Source organism: Phaseolus vulgaris, chromosome 11 (assembly GCF_000499845.2).
Source record: "Phaseolus vulgaris cultivar G19833 chromosome 11, P. vulgaris v2.0, whole genome shotgun sequence".
Classification (NCBI taxonomy): Eukaryota; Viridiplantae; Streptophyta; class Magnoliopsida; order Fabales; family Fabaceae; genus Phaseolus; species Phaseolus vulgaris.
The window spans coordinates 6014753-6034856 of record NC_023749.2 but is presented as its reverse complement, the minus strand read 5'-3'; the positions used below and the strand labels follow the sequence as shown (position 1 = coordinate 6034856).

Here is a 20104-nt window from a genome sequence, read left to right as displayed (position 1 = left end):
GAAAAAAATACTAAGGGAAAAAAATATTGTGAATATTAATTAATATATTACCCATCTTTAAAACTTATAAAATTAAATTTAACAATTTTAGTATTGAAGATTGTTCCTCTACTAATATAATCTTACAATATTCAAAGTCGATGTGAATGAAAATTTATATATATATATATATATATATTAATTCACTAAAATATCTTTTAAAAATAAAATCGTGATAAAACATAAAATTTTTAAACAAACAACACTTCAGTTACGATAATTGCTCTAATAATATTATTTTTCGAATTTAAAGTCGGATAAATAACATTTTATACAATATAAAATAGATGTAAACTATAAAATCGAGTTGAACTTAAATCCTTCCTAATAACTATTAAAAGGATCAATTGTTTTTCTTCTTTAATCATTAACATTTCTGTCAATTATTGCGAATTGAAAAAAAAGTACAAAATGCATTTTTTTTTAAATCTCATATATGATTATTACGGGGAAGAATGCAAGATTACAGCAGCTAAAAATGCTACACATGGCAACCCACTTGAAAGTGTTGGTGGAAAATGGTTTTAGCTTTATGTATCTTCTAGAGAAATTAAATATATCAAGTAAGTAATTATACTTCCACAAATCATTGTTATGATTGAACCAACTTTACTTGTTGTTGTGTTGTTCCACGATCCTCTCCAGCTGGAAAAATAATTGCAGGTTTCCTTTTCATAAGAATCCATTTTTCATTTTTATTGATTTACAAAAGATTGTGTTAAAAATAAAATGTAAATTTTAAGTAATCTTTACTCTATTTGATATCTTTCTTTAATCTCATTAGACAATTTTATTTAAAAATGTTTATTTATTTATTTAATAAAATTAATAATTAAACAATTTTTTTATTTAAAATAATTAAATATTTTTAAAAAATATAAAGACTAAATTTATTTTTTAATATTATGTTTACAAAATTATATATATATATATATATATATATGTATGAATTGAATTATATTATTATTTTTAATTAGTTATTTATAAAAATTATAAAGTTGTATATATTTTAATGTAATAAAAATGTGTATAGAATTGCGTGTGTTTCTGTTACTATTAAGAATAAAAATTCAAATCATTATTATTTAGTTATTTATTTATATAAATTTATTATTTTTTAAAAATTTCATTCTTTTTTAGTTTTTTAAAGTTATTTTTAATAAATTTTTCTTTGTTTAAAAAGTAGTTTTTAGTGTTCAATTATTTAATCAGCTAAGAATCTTATCGTATTATAGTTTGTTTCTAGTATTCTGATTATTTAAGTAATGTAATCTAAAATTTATAAAGATTTTGAGTTAATTTTTTTTTCTCCAATATTATTGTTTGGAAAGCAATAGGTAAGAAGAGTGGAAGAGAGACTATAAAACTATTTTAAGATGGTGTTCCTCGTCTTGGGATAGTAACGGTAGTGGAGTTGTCAAGTTTAGTTGGATTTGTTGTGGCAAGTTATGACAAGGTAGAAAAATGATTTTGTGTACCTTTGTAGAGAGGTGGCACGTAAAAATAAATTATTTTCATCTGTTTGTAGATGAGTTGACCATAACATTGGATGATGTGTCGAATTTGTTGCACCTCCCTTATCGAACAATTATACACATACTCGAGCTTAGATGCAATTGCGACGACTGATTTGCTTGTTGATTCACTTCGCGTAGATCGGGGACTAACAACTACTGAGACTCATCATGGGATGGACATGTGTGTCTAAGCTGGTTGAGGGAAGTGTATGAGGACGCATGTACCAAGAGACAATGGACCGTGGTTGCAGGGACATATTTGCTATACCTAGTAGGTTGCACCATCTTTGCAAATAAGAGTGTTACGTCGATTAATGTATCATACTTGGGATTATTTGTAGATTTGAGGCACAATGGGGGATACTCGTGAACAAAAGCTGCTTTGACCCACATGTATGAGCAGTTGGGAGATGGTAGTTATGTGAATACTAGACAGTTAGCTGGGTATGTCACAAAAACTCCATAACCACTCATGCTCTTATAAAAAAACTTAATTATTAACTCTAAAAGCCAAGCAATCGTTTGACAACACAACCTACTCCTCTATCTTGCTCCGCACAGCTAAAATGACCCTCCACAACGCCTCAGATAAATGAAGAAAAAGAACAATGTCAAACCAACCCATCCACGATGCGCTTTTTCAAATAAAAGGTCAATGACAATTTTGGAATTTTAAAAATTGTGAGGGTGCAAGAAGAAAAACGTAAGGGTGCAGGAAAAAACTCCCATTGTTTTACCGATTTTATGTTTGGCAGTTTCTTCATGCACCCCCACAAGGTTGTGCAAAGACAAAACTATCCTCATATAAACAGTACATTTTTTTTTATTCCGGATTATGAAATCCGGTAAATTTTTGGATTGACGCTTCTGGTTAATTTTCAGATTGGCGCATCCGGTAATCTCCCGGATTGATGTTTCCGATAATACATAAATGATAGTGTTAATCCAAAATAAAAAAAATGCAAAACATTCATAATTGAAAAAACCATTATGGATCCGCCAATCCATAATTCAAAATATGCATTCCGGATTCAAAAATCCATAATTAAAAAAAATCATTCCATATTCACTAATCCGTAATAGAAATTAAGATTCCAAATTCAGCAATCTGGAAATCAATAATTTATGCAAACTTTGCTTCCAGAACACCCCCTCATCCGGAATGCAACATGATTCACTTCCGGATTGATGAATCCGTAGCACACTCCCAGATCCCGAAATTGTGGGGGTCAGTTTCGGAATTTACAAAATTGTCGGGGTGAAGGAAGAAAAATGTTGGGGTGCAGGAAGAAACTGCCTTTATGTTTTTTAGTTTATTTGTAAGGCCCACTTTTGGCCTATACAACTCCTATTTTAGGTTTGTCTACAGCATGAATGGCATGAGAACATGTTACCCTAGTTTAGCGTAGCTTATTCTCTTGTTGAAGAACTCTTAGTGGAGTTGTAGCAAAAGCTTAGCATTAGTGCTCTGATTCCTCTATTGTTTCAAGAACAGCAGTAATTTTTCACAACTGAAGAAGGTGTTTAGTTGATCAAATCTTGCACTCATGATCAACAACAACCAACCCTTTTCTCCTTCCGCCAAGCCCTCCTCTTCGTTCGCCATCATTTATTTCTTCCCTCTTCTAACAATTTTCGTCAGCAAAAGTTGCAAGAGTCACCAAAACCCAACCTCACTACGAAATCTAACTTACTATAACCCTCAAAACCTTACTTAACTCCCTCACCTAACATTTTAAACACACCGCCCAACCTAGCCACACAAAACACACCACAACATCCACCTCCAGTTGTTCCACTAACTCAAGACCTCGAGCCCCTCACTGCACCTACTCTTCAAAACCTCCTATAACCCAATACCACCCAACATAACCCAATAACCCTTCAGCCAAAGCTCACACCAGCGACCTAAAACGCACAATCAATTCACTTTGAAGACAAAGTGCTAGACGCAGTGGAGAGTAATGTTACACCACAACCCAACAAACCAAATAGACCAAAATGACAGATTAATCAACCCAAATGGATGGGAGACTTTACAATGTAGATGGGAGACAGATTTATGTTATTTACGTTTGTTTGTAAGACCCACTTTTGGCTGTAGCTTATTCTCTCGCTGTTGAAGAACTCTTTGTGTAGCTATAGCAAAAACCTAACAAATTGTTTCAGAAACTTGATTCAATCAACACTTGAGTAGCTGTAGCAAAAACCTAACAAATTGCTTCAAAAACTTTACTCAATAAGCACTAGAGTAATATCATTTAGTTATATTAATCACATTTTGTTACAAGTGTTCTTTATTAGAATTTTGTAAGACTTGCAAATGTGCTTAGGGTTACATTGACAATAATGTGTCAATTATGATAATGCTCATAATAAAAATATATCTGAATTAGCTATTTGTGTCAACCAAAATCGTCCCTACCTGGTTAAAGTCAAGTCAAAAGGACAAATCTCCTTACATATGGATATAGTCCTGGCAATAAATTAGCACAAATCTTCTGTCTTAACAACACATACACCCCAAAACTAACCAATAAACAAACTTGCTTAAGCAAACACATTGAAAATGTTTCAATTTATAAACATTCTTTTGGCTTTGATCAGAATTATTGATCTCCCCTGTCAAAAAATGAGGGGCTAAGCTCCTATCAACTTCTCCATTGTTATGATTGGGACACCAAATTATGTGTTGTCTGCATATCAAACCACCATCGTATAATGCATTAGCCACGACTTGAAATATTGAATGCGCAGCCTGAATTCAAAACTGAAGCTGCCCTCACACTAGTACAGGTAGTACCACGCCATGTAAGCAAAGGATTCAGCCTCTATCATGGGTTCTCCTTCAAATTATTTGAATTTCCATTTTGTACATTTTCTACAGAAGTGGTTGTTGTCTTTTCCGGTGCTTTCCTAAAGAAGCTTTTTGAATAAATTGCACCAAAGACAATTACCTGACAAATTTACTGGTGTTAATGGGTTTCTCATAAATTCACCAAGCAAATACATTTAGTGTGCGACCTATATCATGGTGGTCCGAAATAAGTGTAAGTGGGGACCAGTTGTAATGTACGTAATGGTTGAAAAAGAAAGAGTGTGGCACAAAAAAAAGTAAGTCTTACAGCTCCAATCCATTGTTCCCAGCTAAGAGGATGGGAAAACCACACACATGATAGCATGATGCTTACCAACTGCAACAATTAGAATAAAGTATGACAAACACTGAGAAAATAAATAATGGAAAGGATAAAGTAAAATTTGACTTTTCTTGGCAATAGTTACCTGTCTAGTTGTCATTATAATAGCAAATGTTAGGGCACCAAATGTGCGAATTGTGTAGGAAATAAAAAATTGACTAGCTGTTGCAACCTGTGGAAGTTGATATTATAACAAGCTTCTTTAGTGAAATGGGAGATGGAGAAGGAGGATTTTTATATTTCTTGTATGGAACGGGGTAAAAGCACAAAAGATTTCACAAGTCAGAAAGGAGAGCAAATTACCAACAGTGTATTGTAAAATTTAAAACAGAAGGCAAAGTTTTCTTACTGTTGAAAGCAATGCAATGTCAAGGAAACAATCCTTATGAAGATACACAAACTCTATTGCTGGTAATAATTGTCCTTGTATGATAAGGCCTAAACAAAAATATCAGATGTCAAATCCAACTATGAAGCTGAAAAAGAAACAAAATCTGAGAGAATAAAAATGGAGACATATAGTCCAAGAAAATTCTGATTGCAGAAAAATAAAAAGTTCAGAATGAAATTTCATCGTCTGTGACCCACCTGTCAGGCTAAGAACACAAGAACACAAAGTGGTATAGAATATCTGATTATGTATCTCCATGTTATAGCCTTTAAACATCTTATCTTGGAAGGTGCTTGTAAAACCATCACACCTATTAGACCAGACAAAAAAAAGAGAGCATGTGAATTGAAGGAAGACTAGCACATGAGTTAATTTGTATGACAAATTAAACACTTAAAACATATAGGCAAGTTGATTTATCCCTAACATGAGAATAATCTGAAAGTGGGATTAAGTTTTGCAGTGATACCCAAGATAACCAATCATTAGCAAAACTCCCCAGACAGTATTTTCCCTTCCTCTACCGTATGGACTTATGTCGGTCCCTGCCTACAATAACAACACAAAAGAATTACATCAGCTCATCACAGAATGGTTCCAGATTATCAAGAATGTTTATTTTGTATCTTCAGCAGCATGATGAATCCAGAGTAAAGCAATATCAGTGACAATGCTTATTCAATGGAAGATAAATACAACATTTGATACAGAAATTATCCAATCAGTTGATATAACTCACACAAGAATATATACAGGTCAGAATTGCAAGTCAAAATGACAATAGCAAGACTGCAGTTAACTACTCGCCTATTTAAATGTGTATCTGTTGTGTGTGTGGAATTTTGGATCCCAAGTTAGGTATCTATGCATCATAGGAATATGCGGATTTGCAATTGTCATATGGGACTCAGCAAGTCTGTCCATGCTTTATTTTGCTTTAGTATGTTAAATGTAGAAGAATATGAAAAAAAATTCAGGGTTAGTTAGATCTTCCTGAACTTCGGAACAAAGTATTGCATGTAGCCATCTTAAAAAAGCAAGATTAAATGTATGAATATTCATTGTTGGTTCTAAATAGTAAAGACTAGCATACAAAGAGAATGATGAAAAAGACACAAAAAAACTAGGCTCAAAAGATGATTACAGGATATAGGATGAACACTGAGCAGCCAAGGGTTACTATGAAGGCCAGCAAATAGTCAGTTCCTCGATATTTCTTCTGCATTATGACCGTGCCCCAGACCTAAATAATACACATAGGAAAAAAATCAAGTTTCATAACATGGAATGAATAAACCATAGGCATAGAGATTGTACATAAGATTTGTCATCGAAAAAATGAACACGATTGGTTTGGTTGAGTCTAGAACACATGCATGAGGGAAGAAAATAAAAATAATGGCTAGCAGGGTAGGACAATATATTAGACTACCTACAACCCAACAAGTATAAAATGTACATTCACTTTAATAGAACACAAAATCAGTCCTTAGAATAATATTAAAATGGAAATAGAAGTTGCATCTCTTTTCATACATAGGATGCGCTTTTGCATGCAGAAATGATAATCAACTTGATAAAGAAAATCCTTCAGAACTTTCCAAAACTATATTTAGTATTAAGCCTTCGTCTACTTAACCACAATGACTTATATCTATCTCAATCAAAATATAAAAAAAGAAGAGAAAAAGCCTCATCTTAACCAAAATAGTCAACTAAAATATTATAAAATCTACCTAAAAATCATCTTGTCATACATAAAAAAGATGACATGTTTATAACTTCACACCACATTCACCACTCCATTTGAGGATAGACTGCAGCAACTTTAAAACCACCTACTTAATCATTTTCAAAAAAGAAAAGTATAGAGGATATACTGTTTTGCTGGTCATGGTAAATTTGTTAGCAACTACCAAAAGTACCAAACTTCCTTCCTTCTCTCGCCTTCTCTTATAGAGACAAAACAAGTATTTGAAGGTTCGACATTTTGAAAGAATAAAAAAGAAATTCGAAATGTGCCTACCCTAGGTAGAATAAAATTTGTAGGGGAAAAAGTATTAGTGTTTTTCTTGAGAGAAAGAGACAACCAGGCTAATACTTTGACCAATTTGAAAAGAATGTTCAACAAAATTTTAAGACTGAGGATCAGGATTCTACGTCTAAGTTACATATTTTCTTCTTCATGCACTTGTTAGGCTAAAAAATGAAATGGCTACTGGCAATCACAAGTGATTGTGAGCAGATGAGAAAGAAAGAGTGCATGAAAGATTCAGAGTTAAGGAACAACACATTATTATACAATGTAATTATTACTATTCTTCATCAACAGTATCAATGAAGCTTTCAATCAGCCAGTAATCATAAATATAAAAAAAATTATATAATTGAATACGGTATTAATGTTTCCCTTACCATAACTGGTATCATTTTAGCACACTTTGCAAGAGTCTGAACAGGGAAACTAACATATTTGAGGGCCTGGAATAAGAAACACGATACAAAAAAGGACATTAACGGACAGCCAACAGTAACTATGTAATAACAACTTATAATGAACATACAATGCATTAACAGCTTACCTCATACTGACAACTCGTGGTAAGTATGTTCGACACTGACACAAGGCAGTACTTATAAATGGGGGCAACCGGATCCAAAACTTTGTTACTTGCCTATGAGAAAGATTGAAAACCATAAATTCAAGGAAAATTCTGGCTAAGCAAATGCAGTCACAAGAAAGGCAGGCTGCAATGTCAAGCACAAAGCATGTTTAAATTCTCGTTTGGCATGTTCCAAACTCAGTTTGGAGATAAAACTCAAATTTCTTAACCTGTTTGGTTACTGTTAAAATATAAGTATAAATTGTCTGAAACCAAGTTTCCATACAGCAAAACCGAGGTTCCTTTTGCAAACTTAGTTTGAAAAGTGAAAACCGCTCCAAAATTAAGTTTGCCAGCCTTAATCCAAACACGCATCAAATGTTCGGTAACCATAGTACTTCCCCACATAAAAAGCACTCACTTACCAGTAGAGCCCCAGCCGAAACAGCAGACGTCGTGATGCGGTTGCAGAAAACAAGAAAAAGAGAATATTTGAAGAAGTCCTTGTTCACCCCATAAGGAACTCTCATGATCTTTTCCTGAAAGAAACAAACACACTCACATATATATAATATAACTCACAGTCACAGGACAATAGTAGGATTATCAGAGAGGGTTTTGACATTATCCAACTCCACAAGACAAGAAGGTCCGCGTTAGCTTTAGCCCACATGCCTATAATAGATGCTAGTTTAGTTAATCCATAAACACCCATTCACAAATTGATAAATAAGCAAGAAGTGATATTTAAGATTAAGAAATCAAGAACAAGGAATGATTACAAACTCAATAGGGAAACAATTACAAAACCCACAAATATGTAATTGGAATTAGTTTTAAGCAAGAGAAGAAGATCCTGGGGTTCTACCAAAATCAACAGAGACGAAAAGTTTGAGTTATAGACCTGCAAAACGCCATAGGTAACGAGGGTGACCATGATTCCGGAGACCGCAAATGTGACTTTCACCAACTTGTTCTCTCTCCAATTCGAATCACCCGCGGAAGAAGAAACAGAAGCAGAGGTTATTTCCGCCATGTCCGAAACACAAGCACCGCACTGACATAGAACACGACCAAAAACGACGTCGGATTCGAGTTAGCTCGCCTCTGACTCAGAGCTCGGGTTGCTCTGCCGCACTCTTCTCTTCTGTTGTTTCATGCGAGAAAAAGGAATTGGTCCGCCACGTCAGCGTTCACCATTCTCGGAAGACAGCAACTGCACTCGCATTTTCACTCTTGACTGAAAATGGGCCAGTCAACACTCCTAACGGATTTTAAAAACTAGGCCCAATAACGCTAAAAATGGGCCTGTCCAAACATGGTCCATTTTCACACATGGATAAGGATATTTTGGTCATTTCGTTACATTTCGTATATAAACTCCATAAACCAAGACGTAAACCCTAGAGCCGGTTTCTTCCTCTGCGCAGGTTTGTGTCTGTGCATCGTTACTCTTTGCTAATTTGCTTAATTTCATGCTGTTTACGATTTCTGGTTTTTGAATTTCAGGAATTAGGAATATTTGACAGGTAGAGTTTCTTCAATGGCTCCTAAAGGTATGTTCGTGTTCCTCACTCCGCTTTTTTCAATTTTCATTTCAACGATTAGGGGAACGAAATTTAAGTTGGTTTTGCTTTTGTTGTTTGTGATTTTAATGGTTTTCTTTGTGTGTGTTTATGTATAGCTGATAGTTCTAAGAAGGGTGATCCAAAGGCACAGGCCTTGAAAACTGCTAAGGCAGTTAAGTCTGGTCCTACCTTTAAGAAGAAGGGGAAGAAGACCCGAAATTCTGTGACTTTCCACAGGCCGAAGACATTGAAGAAGGACAGGAGTCCTAAGTACCCTCGCATTAGTGCACCACCAAGGAACAAGCTTGACCATTATCAGATCCTGAAGTTCCCTCTTACCACTGAGTCTGCTATGAAGAAGATTGAGGACAACAACACTTTGGTTTTCATTGTTGACCTTCGTGCAGACAAGAAGAAGATCAAGGATGCAGTAAAGAAAATGTATGACATCCAGGCCAAGAAAGTTAACACCTTGATCAGGTAAGCATTTATGCAATGATTAATTGGTTTTGATAGTAATAGTTTGATAACTTGCTATTGGTAATGGATTTGGTAGTGTAGTGAATTTCCTATTAATTTAGTGGCATAGCATGCTGGGTTGGTGTACTACCCTGTTGAAAACTCTTTTATGTTCATACATTATGCCTAGTATAATTTCCAGTCCTGTTTGTAGGCTTCTTTTATGTCTTTAATTACAGTTGTGAGCATTGCTACCGATTTGGTGCAGTGTTAATATTAATGAGTTAATAATGTGGAGAACTGATTATAGGATTAATAATTTCATTTGTGGGATGTGGAAATAATTCTTGGGCATGAATATACTTTTTCAATTTGTATTGCTAGTTAATAAGGAATTCTTTGTTTCCATATGAGAATGTAGGATTGTGTATTATTTGGAATGCATTTGAGATGCCCGTTTAAAGTGAACTTGTGTAAATGTGTTTAGCTTTAGTTCAATATATAAGGTATTTCTGCTGCAATTTCTGAATTTCAATTCTGTTGCAGGCCTGATGGTACCAAGAAGGCTTATGTCAGGTTGACCCCTGATTACGATGCATTGGATGTGGCAAACAAGATCGGCATTATCTAAGATAGCACCTGGGTTTTATTAAATGTTAGGCAGTTCTATGGTGATTCTTGATGGTAACTTTTCAAAAAATGATAGGTTCTATATTTTGGGTTTTATTATTTTGTATCTTTTGGTTCAGAAGACACTAAACAGACATCGTGTTTCAATTTTGTCTCTTAAATTGATGATTAAAATGAGCATGTTAAAAGTTTATATTTTTTAGTGATTAGGCGACTCGTTGAATGAGGTTAATGAGTGTATGTGTACTGAAGCTGGTGGACTGCTTGGCACTAACGAAATTGTAGAGTGCAGAATCCGGTGTGACTATATGAAAGAATTTGCGCAATAACTGTAGCCAACCTACAAAGGATATTAGCTTATACTTAATTTGTATGCTAATTGAATTCAGCAATAGTGATGTTTGAGTACATAGGTGGTGAACATGTGAATGAATTTTAGGTCAAATTCGGAATTAGAATAACACCGGTCTTGAAATAGGTCTCTGAGGTGAACATGTGAATGAATTATGGGCCAAATTTCTTTAATCTGTGATTTAATTAAACCAAAGAGAAGGTGAATAAAAGTTTAAAGAGAAAGTTAAATACAAAGAGTTAAGTATTACTTTTGTGAGGTCACATTTAAGCGGCTGGATAATCATAATATGAAAGAACCCTAATATTTATAGTTGTTTTGGATTTTATTTTTATTTATAACAAGAGTCATGTTTGATTATCTGCATTAAAGGTTGAGGTGAGATATTGAAAATAAAGTTTAGCTTTTATTAAAGAATTAACCTCAAAACTATACTGCACTAAGTGTGTAGTGTAATGTATACAACCAAATTTTACTTGTAAGTTTTAACTAATGCTTACTCTACAAATTTCAACACTTATGTTGATCATGGATCTACAAATTTCAAATTGAGCTTTCTTAAGCATACTTGTATAATCATACTAATCTCTATGACACTCGTATAACGATCCAAATGGAGGTGTCTGAAGTTGTTAGCTTTCTCTATAACCATCCAAGTTCTATTTACCAGGAATCATAGTATCATTCATTCTCCTCTTCCTCAAAGTCTCCAAGGGTTCACCTCACAAAAAATGGAAACTGAAAACAAAGATAGACAAAAAAATTATAGTTGGTGGGATGTGAAATCAAGAGGGAAGGAAGTGTTGTGTGCTGGGTAGATTTTCCCTTTCAAAGTCTTCCCTCCTCAAAGGCTGTAGCAATGTTGTGTGAGAAGCAGCTACGGAACAGTGTAGCACGTGATGATGCACAGATGCTCTACAAAGAGGACAATTTGAATGAGACTGAAACCACGTGTCAATGCATGAAACATGGAACCTGTGGCTGCACTGTGGAAGATGTTTCAGCCACTCACCTTCCTCAAACTCTCCGAGACAAATGGCACATTCCACATTACTTCCCTTCTCTTGTTCTCCCTCGTTTCTCTTGAACTCAATCGTTGGAAGAGACTGCACCACACAGAACTCCAATCCCTGGCTTTGAACCTGCATGGAAGGATCATCCTCGAGAACCGTCTCATCTAGAAGTCGCCTTGGAACCTGGTTTCTGCCTCGGCAAATTCCACACAACAGACGGTTGAATATGCCGAAGCAATTACTCAGTGTAAAAAAGATAACGCATACTATAATAATTGAAAAAACCTCTTCGAGCTTCCATTGCGTATGGTTATTGAGTTCAGCAGAATCAGAAGACATTTTAATGAAAATCAAGTTTGGAGTTTGCTAAAAGTAGCAGTAAACTAAGTTGGAAAACTATGCCAACATAGGGACACAGAACGTTCAAACCGAAGTAGTATAGTTGGAGATCACACTAAGGATTCTCCGTTGTGATTGCTGACAGCTCTTGTCTTAACTATCAAAGGTTCAAGAAATTGATAAATTTAAAAATTCTTGAGCAAATTAAATCCAAACAAGTTTAATTTTCTTGAATTGGGTAAAAACTTTTATCATATCAAATGATCCCAAATGTTATTTTTGAAATAATTGTTACAAAAGTTTACATATTTAACATAATATGACAAGGAGAGGTTGAAGAAATTTAACATTCTAGTTGAATTCGATAAAGAAAACTATTTGATGGTTATAGGCAGAAAAAAAGTATCAGATCACAACATACATTTAATAATATGAAAATCCAAAATTTCCTACACTTTTCAAATGGAGAGCTCACAACATTTTAATTAAAACAAAAAAGGCTATCTGTTGCCGATTCACTCAAGTTGAGAGTGCCATTTACATATTTGGAAAAAAAAAGGACCAAGGGATGAAAAATTTGATGCCTTTGCCGTTCATTGACGGGTCTTGGAAGTGACACCAGAAGTTGAATTCAACTGCCATGTATTGTTCCATGAAGCAGTGTTTTGAGCAGCTAAGTTGAGCATGGAAGCAGAACACGTGGAGAGAGCATTTGAAGAATAAGGTAAGGTTGGAATCCTGGGTTTTAGAAGTAAATTTTCAATTTCTCCAAAAGTGTTAGGCTTAAGGATGCTACTGACATCACATTTTTTTATGGCTACCGGTGGCACTTTGATCTCTTCAATAGGAGGGGGGTTTACCCATGTAGGAAGTTGCCCTGCTAAGAGCAGTGTGTTAAGCAATGGACCAGCATCTTTCACAGCCTGAAGGAGATGACCCATTTGAGGCAAACCTCTTTCATTGGCAAGACGATCTATAACTGCAGCAGCAGGATCACACATTGGCTTTACAGAAGGAATCATCGAAACACTAGGTGCTGAGAAGTTGAAGTTTTGAATCAAATTCTGATTGAGATTACTCATTTTGTCAATGGGGTTAACTGCATTGATGTTTGTAAACTCTGTGGAAGAGTCAAATAAGAATTCCATTTGTGGGGAACCGTGTGAGAGAGTATTGTCAGATTTTGTTATGCTTGTGCATGCTCTAATAGCAGAAGGGGGGAAGGTGAAATGATTTTGGATGTCAAACACGTTTTGCAAATTGTTTGAACTAGAGGGAATTAACTGGTTCATTAGTTTAACTAGATCAGACCTTGCTTCATCCCTCTCTTGGTAAGCCATTTTCAACAGATTGAACAATTCTGTCTTGAGATGTTTTGTGGTTTCAAGTTCAAGTCTGGCATCCATAAGCTTTTGCCTCAACTCATGTTCTCCCTGAAAAATCAATCAAGAAAAAAAAAGTGTTCATAGATAGTCAAATAGCCATTTCTAAGGTCTTCAGGAGTTCACTCATTGTTGCCTTAATTACTGGTACTAGTTACGGAATAAAGTTTAGCTGAATAATAAGGAGTCTCACCAAACTTTGACACAACATATCAGTAATTTTTTTGATAAATGGACAACAATTTCTTTTGGTAAATAAACAACAGAGAAAGCGACGTGGTCATGATTTATGCTTTTTGCCTTAAATTATCAAAGACTATTGACAGAGTTAGGTCTATGTAGATCACATAATGCATGCATCAGGTTCAAACACTGTTTCAAAGTAAGATCCACGTAATCTCAACCAACCCTAGGCAAAAACTAGACTCAGATTTATCTATTTTCCTTTGCTCAAATAAATGGAAGACATGCTATTTATAGAAACAGCAACAATAAGGGTATTTGGTATATTATGGAAAGAATAAATTAAGGGATTAATTATAAAACTATAAACAAGGAAACACGTTAAATTTTTTATAAATAAAGCAAGTATCAATAATTGACAATTATTGACAATAAATTGTCCAAGATTTAATGTGAAGAAGGACAAGTTGGGAGAAAGGGGTCAAGGATTAAATTCTGAAACATGTCGCAGAAAAATAACAAAGGATCCTGGCAATTAATGCACCATATCCTTGCAGAAGGTAAAACCAAGAAAGAAAAAAAAACAAGAGAATGGAGATGCGTCTACCATGATAAAACATCCTAGATTCAAGAAAGTAGTTTTCTACCATGGAAAATTTTACAACCTTAGACCTGAAAAACATTAAAGCCTGTGTATTTAGTTACTGACAAAACTTAGATAAAGTACTTATCACAGAGGTGATGTTTTCAATTTGAAATAAAAATGAGTTCTTTCCCAGTAAAAGTTTTCCTCCAATTCATAGGATACGCAAAAGATGGCCATTTACCAAGATAAAAAAAAGTACATTTTCTTTTGTAATCTTTCAAAGACTTCACCTTTGTCCTTAATAAACAAAGAAAAACGAATAGAACAAGGGAATGAATTAGTTGAATGGAGAAACTTGATCCAGATAAAGATCAATCATGGAAGTGAGTAACAAATGAAAGAATACATGAATGCAGATGTCATTTAATGGAAAAAGGGTCTTCAAAGACAGAAACTTTAGTCAAGGATGCAGCAGAAGAAAAGAACAGCAATGATAAAAGACTGACAGAAGCATACACAGATACATATATATACACATAGATATATACACACACACATATATATATATATATATGATATGATATGATTATGCAATGATATATGATTATGCAATGACAAACCTCAGGGTAGATGATGAGCGAATCCAGGTCTTCCATATTTGCGGCTACTATTTGAGAGCAGAAAGGGAGAGAAATTTGGAAAACCAAATATTGGTGTAGAAAATTAAGTAAATTTGTAAGTGTACCCTTTTATTTATAGAGAACATATTTCCACATTTGTGAGATTTATAAGACTAAAGGGTAGTGGAAAGTCAAGGTTTAATCACAAAAATGGTGAGGACCAAGTCCCTGTCATTGAATGCCAAAATCTTCCTCAGAGAACAAATTGCAGTTCCCATTTTTGTGATATATATGATTTCAGAATCCCTGAAATCCTCCCATTCTTTCAGGAATGTGCCACTTCTAATATTTATGTATTCGTCATAATTTATTTAATTCAGTTAAACTTTCCATGTATAAATCCTTCAAGACGTTAAAATTCAAACATCAATTTTTTTTCATCAATAATATGTATAGGTAAATTAAAAAAAAAAAAAAAACAGATGATTAATGTGTTGGTTAGATACTGATTGATATATATATATATATATATATATATATATATATAGAGAGAGAGAGAGAGAGAGATATGTAAATTAAAGAAAATGATATTTTATAGACACAAACAAATATTTAAGGCTTAAATGCATTGTATAAATTTAATTTTGAATGTGCGATTTCCGAATGATTATTTAAATTATATTGTTGACAATTTTTTTTTTGTTATTTAAGAGTTTTATTCTAGATTAATTTAAAATTACACAACACATTTAATATCTTAAATACTTTTCATACCAAAATTATCATTTTTTTTACTTGAGTATTGCAGTGGTGCAAAATTTACATGATCCTGTGTGTGAAAGCTACATTAATCATCTCACCACACACACTATAATTATAATAATAAATCATAGTTAGATGACAACTTATTTTTAGAACATTTTGGTTAAATAATTATTTTGTTTCTAGTATGAGACTTATCCAATTTTTAAACATTATTCTGACTAATATGACCCTAGTGGATATCTTAGTTATGCACTTAGTTTGCAACAAGCCAATGTACCAATTAAAACTTTCCTATGCTCTTTGGCGGCATTACTATAATAATCGACATTCTTATTTTAATGTCAGAATTTTGTTTCACAAAACACAATATTAAAAGGACAAAACTGTTTTAAGTTAACTAAATTAAACTAAGTCCATGCAATGCTTTTTTATCATTAATGTCGACTCTTTTTATTGTTGTTAAACAGAATTTACAGAGCAATGTAATAGGGTTAACCTAATTGGATTGTTAGAATCTAATGGTTCTTTTGTTGTCTTTATGGAAGTTAGTTTAAGGAAACAAAAAATTATTTGACTTCTTGTTTTTGTTTTGTTCTTTCATTCTTTGGTTTAAACTCTTAATATACTTTTGCTTAGGCTATTTTTATTTTCTATTTTTTACTTTTATTTTTTATTTTCTATTTTTCTTTGCATAGATTTAATCTAGTTTCTTTGTTTATATTTTTATAATATTTTTTTATGTAATGATATGTTGTCTAAGATGGATTTTATACAAAAGTAATCATATATCTTAATACGATTTATTTGTACTAGAAAACATGCATTTTTGTTTTATACTAACTCATAAACATAATAATTATTAAAAAGATATAATGATAAAAAAAATATTAATGTAAATGAAGAAAAAAAAAGAACTTCAAATAGTTTCTTAAAATATTAAATATATACTATAAAATTAAAAAATAAATCACATTTTATATAAATAAAAAAAATAATGTTTTTCAAAATCCTTGTAGATGAATGATAGTAAATTCAGAATTAATACATGTTGATGTGACTGTTCCTCTACATCTCTTCATTTTAAGAGAAGGAGATATTTATTGTTGTATATCCTCTTCTCCTCTTTTCTGCAAAATTTTAGATCCAAACAACTGATATTCTTTCACTTCTTTTCATGTCAACACTACATCTATATAAATAAACAAAACTTTAAGAAAACAAAACTTTAAGATTTTAGGTAAGATTATTATACTTGCCAGCAATGTTTGGTTTGTCTAGTTGTGCCCTCTAGGTTGACCCTTATGCAATTCTATTAATTGAACATATAAAATTGAAATCTATGTTTGATGAGTATATGAGTCACATGGTTGACGTAATAGGGACAGAGCCATTTTTCTTATCTTAATTTTTTTAAAATTAGATTAATTATTTTTATTTTATAAATTTAAGGATGGGTGATCTTGTTAATTTTTGAATGTATATATAGATTCTTTTTAAAAGTTATTATTTGAATGTTAAAAAAATTATGAAAAAACTTTGTGTCTTTCACTGGTCTTTCTTTTTCAAGTAACTACCTATGTACATTGTATTTAATGATAATATATAAATACTGAATAATGAATTTTTAATGATAACATAAATAAGGACCTACTTTAAATAAAAATGAAGGTGGAAGTTGAATGTTACTTTTCAGGGGTTTGTTTTAATAAATTATAAGATTTTATATTAAAATCTCCATGTACTCACCATTCTACCAATTTTAAGGATCCATATAGTTGTATTAATATTATTTTTATTATTTTCTATAGTATTTACTGTGATGACAAAGTTTTTTTTTAATCTTTCATACAAACATACATTTTTTTATAATATTTATTTTAGGAATAATTTTGTATTTTTAGGTAAAATATTAGAATATTTTTAGGTAAAATATTTGAATATTTTTAATTTATATTTTTTAACAGTCTTCTTTTTATAACTTATTATTTCCCTTTTAAAGGTTATAAATGATCACATTAAAACATAATAAAGAATATTTCATTTTATGTACGTTTTTTTGTTATCTCTCTTATTTAATTTTCTAGCATTTAACTTTAACCATTAAAGTATATTTGTTTTGATGGTTAACCTAAATAACTCATAAAATAAGATTCGATTAGATTGCATAGTCTAATCTGTTTCTGAAAAATAAATAAATCAATTATACACTTTTTTTTGAAAAGGTTGAAAGAATATTAATTTATGTCAGTATCTATGTCTTAGAATTATATGACCTTATAATTAAAATTATTTTTTATGCCACTTAAATTTAAAAGATACATGTTTTATTTTTTAAGAATTTATATTTGTGTTTCATTTTTTATATTTAAATAGTTAATATGATTTGTTAGATTAGATATAAGACCAGACTAAACATTCATTTTTAATCTTTTCACTGTTAAATCAAATTCAACCGTGCATTTTTTATAACTTTATATTTATCTATATGTATGATTTATTTTATAGAATTCTTTAAATATTAGCTTATTTAAAATTATTTTTTAAGTATTTTTATTTTATTTTGCAGAGAGATTTTCTTTAGTTTTTCTTATTTTCTTTTCCTGTTTACGCTAAAAATTTACCCCCAAAAAGTTGACAATTTATCGACTACCATTTATTTTGTTTAGCGGCTTTTAGAATTATTATATTTTTAAGTATAATTTGGTGACTAGTTTTACTTGGTATTCAGTATATCGATATGTGTAAATGTATTAAGGTTAAATGATGATTGACTAGGTTAATTCATATGAATAATTAAGTAATACGTTCTTAATCACGATTTATGTATTAATTTTGATATAATAGTAACAAAGTCCATCACAACTATATAAATAGGCACAACAATCAAAACAATGTCTGTTATTACGATTTGTTTATTGTATCAAACACCAAATATACTCACTTGAACGTCAGATTACCTTTTGTAGGTGTCCTTCCGACCAGAGAATCGAGCCGTAGGTAGAGAGTATAGGGCGAAGGAAGGAAACGAAGTCCGACCAAAGTGAAGGAGTTAATAGAGTAAGGAACAAAAGAAAAAAGTGAAATCCAACCAAAATGGAAAAAATTAATTGTTCAGGTGATAGAATATTTTCTCACTCCCTTTATATAAAAACAATAATTAATATAGATATTTTTTTATATAAATTCATGACAAAATATGTGTAAAGTGTAAAAAAAAATCATCATGAATTAATTATATAATCTGAAAATTAAAAAGTCATTATGAAGATTTTCTTTAACCTGTCAAACAAAATATTAATATGTCCTCTGTCCTTTATCTTTTAATTATAATTGCTTTAATTTTTTTTAGATAACAGTAACAAAATAATTATTATAGATACCAATTTTAAAGATAAAAATAATTAATTATTATATTAATTAAATTAAATATTATTTTAAAAATTAAAAAAATTATTAATATTTAGTTTGTATTATTAATAAATAATTTTTAAATTAAATCATAGTTTTTAAGTATTGGTTGTTCACGCGTGTACAATATAAATTCATATAAATTTATAACAAACTTTACATTTTATTAAAAATAACTTATCATTGCTAAATTTTTTATATAAAATAATAATAATATTTTTGACAAGTCAAATAGAGTTTAGTCTTTCCTAAGTAATAGTATTTCTAAAAAATATCTATGATTTTATAGATGAATTTTTGTTTTCTTATTACAAAATTCAACTAAGTGATTACAAGGAGACATTACATACAATAAAACAAACTTTTCCACCTAACATGTAAACTCCAACTTATCAATCACACGTAAAATCATATTCACTGTTACTATTTGTTACTATTTCATTCTCTTGTTAGATTAACAACATATTTTAAAACAAAAAATCTAGACAAAAAAATATTAAATTTATAAGATAATATTTATACTTATTTATGGTTTGTTTTGATCCTCATAGTTCTATATAATATAAGATCTCTAGCAATGAATTTATAAGATAATATTAAATAACAATGAATAATATAAGAGATCTGATAAATCTATTTTAATTCATAAATTCAATTTATATATTGAAATTTGTATTTATTTATATGTTTTATTTTAGTTATATGTGTTATCCAAGTTGTATCACATTTCTAAGTGTATGATAATCATATCTTATTATTAATTGTATTATCTTTCTCTTTACTAAGATTATGGAAAAAAAAAATTAAGTTGGGTATGGAAAATTGTCTAATTTGATTAGATTTTGAGTTTAATTGGGAAGAAAGTAGAGAGTGTAGGGTGTGGCTAAGAGACCAATGAGATTGTCTGTTTGTGGAAGGGAACATGAGAATTAGGTTAAAGTCATGTGAGAAAGGCCAAGGTGAAGAAGACACATTGTGGAAACTGAGTCACCAAGTAAAACTCTCCATCACTCCATCTTCACATAAGTCAAACATTGCCAAAAAGACAC

General features: G+C 31.5%; 3 protein-coding genes across 3 annotated transcripts; 1 reads left to right on the top strand and 2 right to left on the bottom strand.

The window, feature by feature from the left end:
* Nucleotides 1-3929: 3929 nt before the first annotated feature.
* LOC137832531 (UDP-galactose/UDP-glucose transporter 5B) lies at nt 3930-8998 on the bottom strand. Its single transcript, XM_068640774.1, has 11 exons — nt 8655-8998; nt 8176-8289; nt 7730-7822; nt 7563-7628; nt 6292-6390; nt 5617-5696; nt 5345-5457; nt 5106-5194; nt 4842-4928; nt 4682-4750; nt 3930-4513 (listed from the first exon to the last, which is right to left on the bottom strand). Exons 1-11 carry the CDS (start codon nt 8784-8786, stop codon nt 4391-4393), a joined length of 1065 nt encoding a protein of 354 aa, XP_068496875.1. The 5' UTR covers nt 8787-8998; the 3' UTR covers nt 3930-4390.
* Nucleotides 8999-9094: 96 nt separating this feature from the next.
* LOC137832605 (large ribosomal subunit protein uL23-like) lies at nt 9095-10600 on the top strand. Its single transcript, XM_068640896.1, has 4 exons — nt 9095-9180; nt 9260-9306; nt 9435-9798; nt 10324-10600. Exons 2-4 carry the CDS (start codon nt 9294-9296, stop codon nt 10406-10408), a joined length of 462 nt encoding a protein of 153 aa, XP_068496997.1. The 5' UTR covers nt 9095-9180; nt 9260-9293; the 3' UTR covers nt 10409-10600.
* A 1866-nt stretch (nt 10601-12466) lies between these two features.
* Nucleotides 12467-15122, bottom strand: LOC137832448 (uncharacterized). The gene is made up of 2 exons (XM_068640652.1): nt 14883-15122; nt 12467-13544 (listed from the first exon to the last, which is right to left on the bottom strand). Exons 1-2 carry the CDS (start codon nt 14916-14918, stop codon nt 12705-12707), a joined length of 876 nt encoding a protein of 291 aa, XP_068496753.1. The 5' UTR covers nt 14919-15122; the 3' UTR covers nt 12467-12704.
* Between the last annotated feature and the right edge of the window lie 4982 nt (nt 15123-20104).

Bases quoted from the DNA above. Each gene is read 5' to 3' on its own strand.
- LOC137832448 (XM_068640652.1), bottom strand. From the start codon at position 14,918: ATGGAAGACCTGGATTCGCTCATCATCTACCCTGAG. The intron at 13,545-14,882 runs GTTTGTCATTGC...TTGATTTTTCAG, and splicing joins CGCTCATCATCTACCCTGAG to GGAGAACATGAGTTGAGGCA.
- LOC137832531 (XM_068640774.1), bottom strand. From the start codon at position 8,786: ATGGCGGAAATAACCTCTGCTTCTGTTTCTTCTTCCGCGGGTGATTCG. The intron at 7,823-8,175 runs GTAAGTGAGTGC...TCTTTCTCATAG, and splicing joins TTTCGGCTGGGGCTCTACTG to GCAAGTAACAAAGTTTTGGA. The intron at 5,697-6,291 runs GTAATCATCTTT...TTGTTATTGTAG, and splicing joins CAGTGTTCATCCTATATCCT to GCAGGGACCGACATAAGTCC.
- LOC137832605 (XM_068640896.1), top strand. The intron at 9,799-10,323 runs GTAAGCATTTAT...ATTCTGTTGCAG, and splicing joins AAAGTTAACACCTTGATCAG to GCCTGATGGTACCAAGAAGG.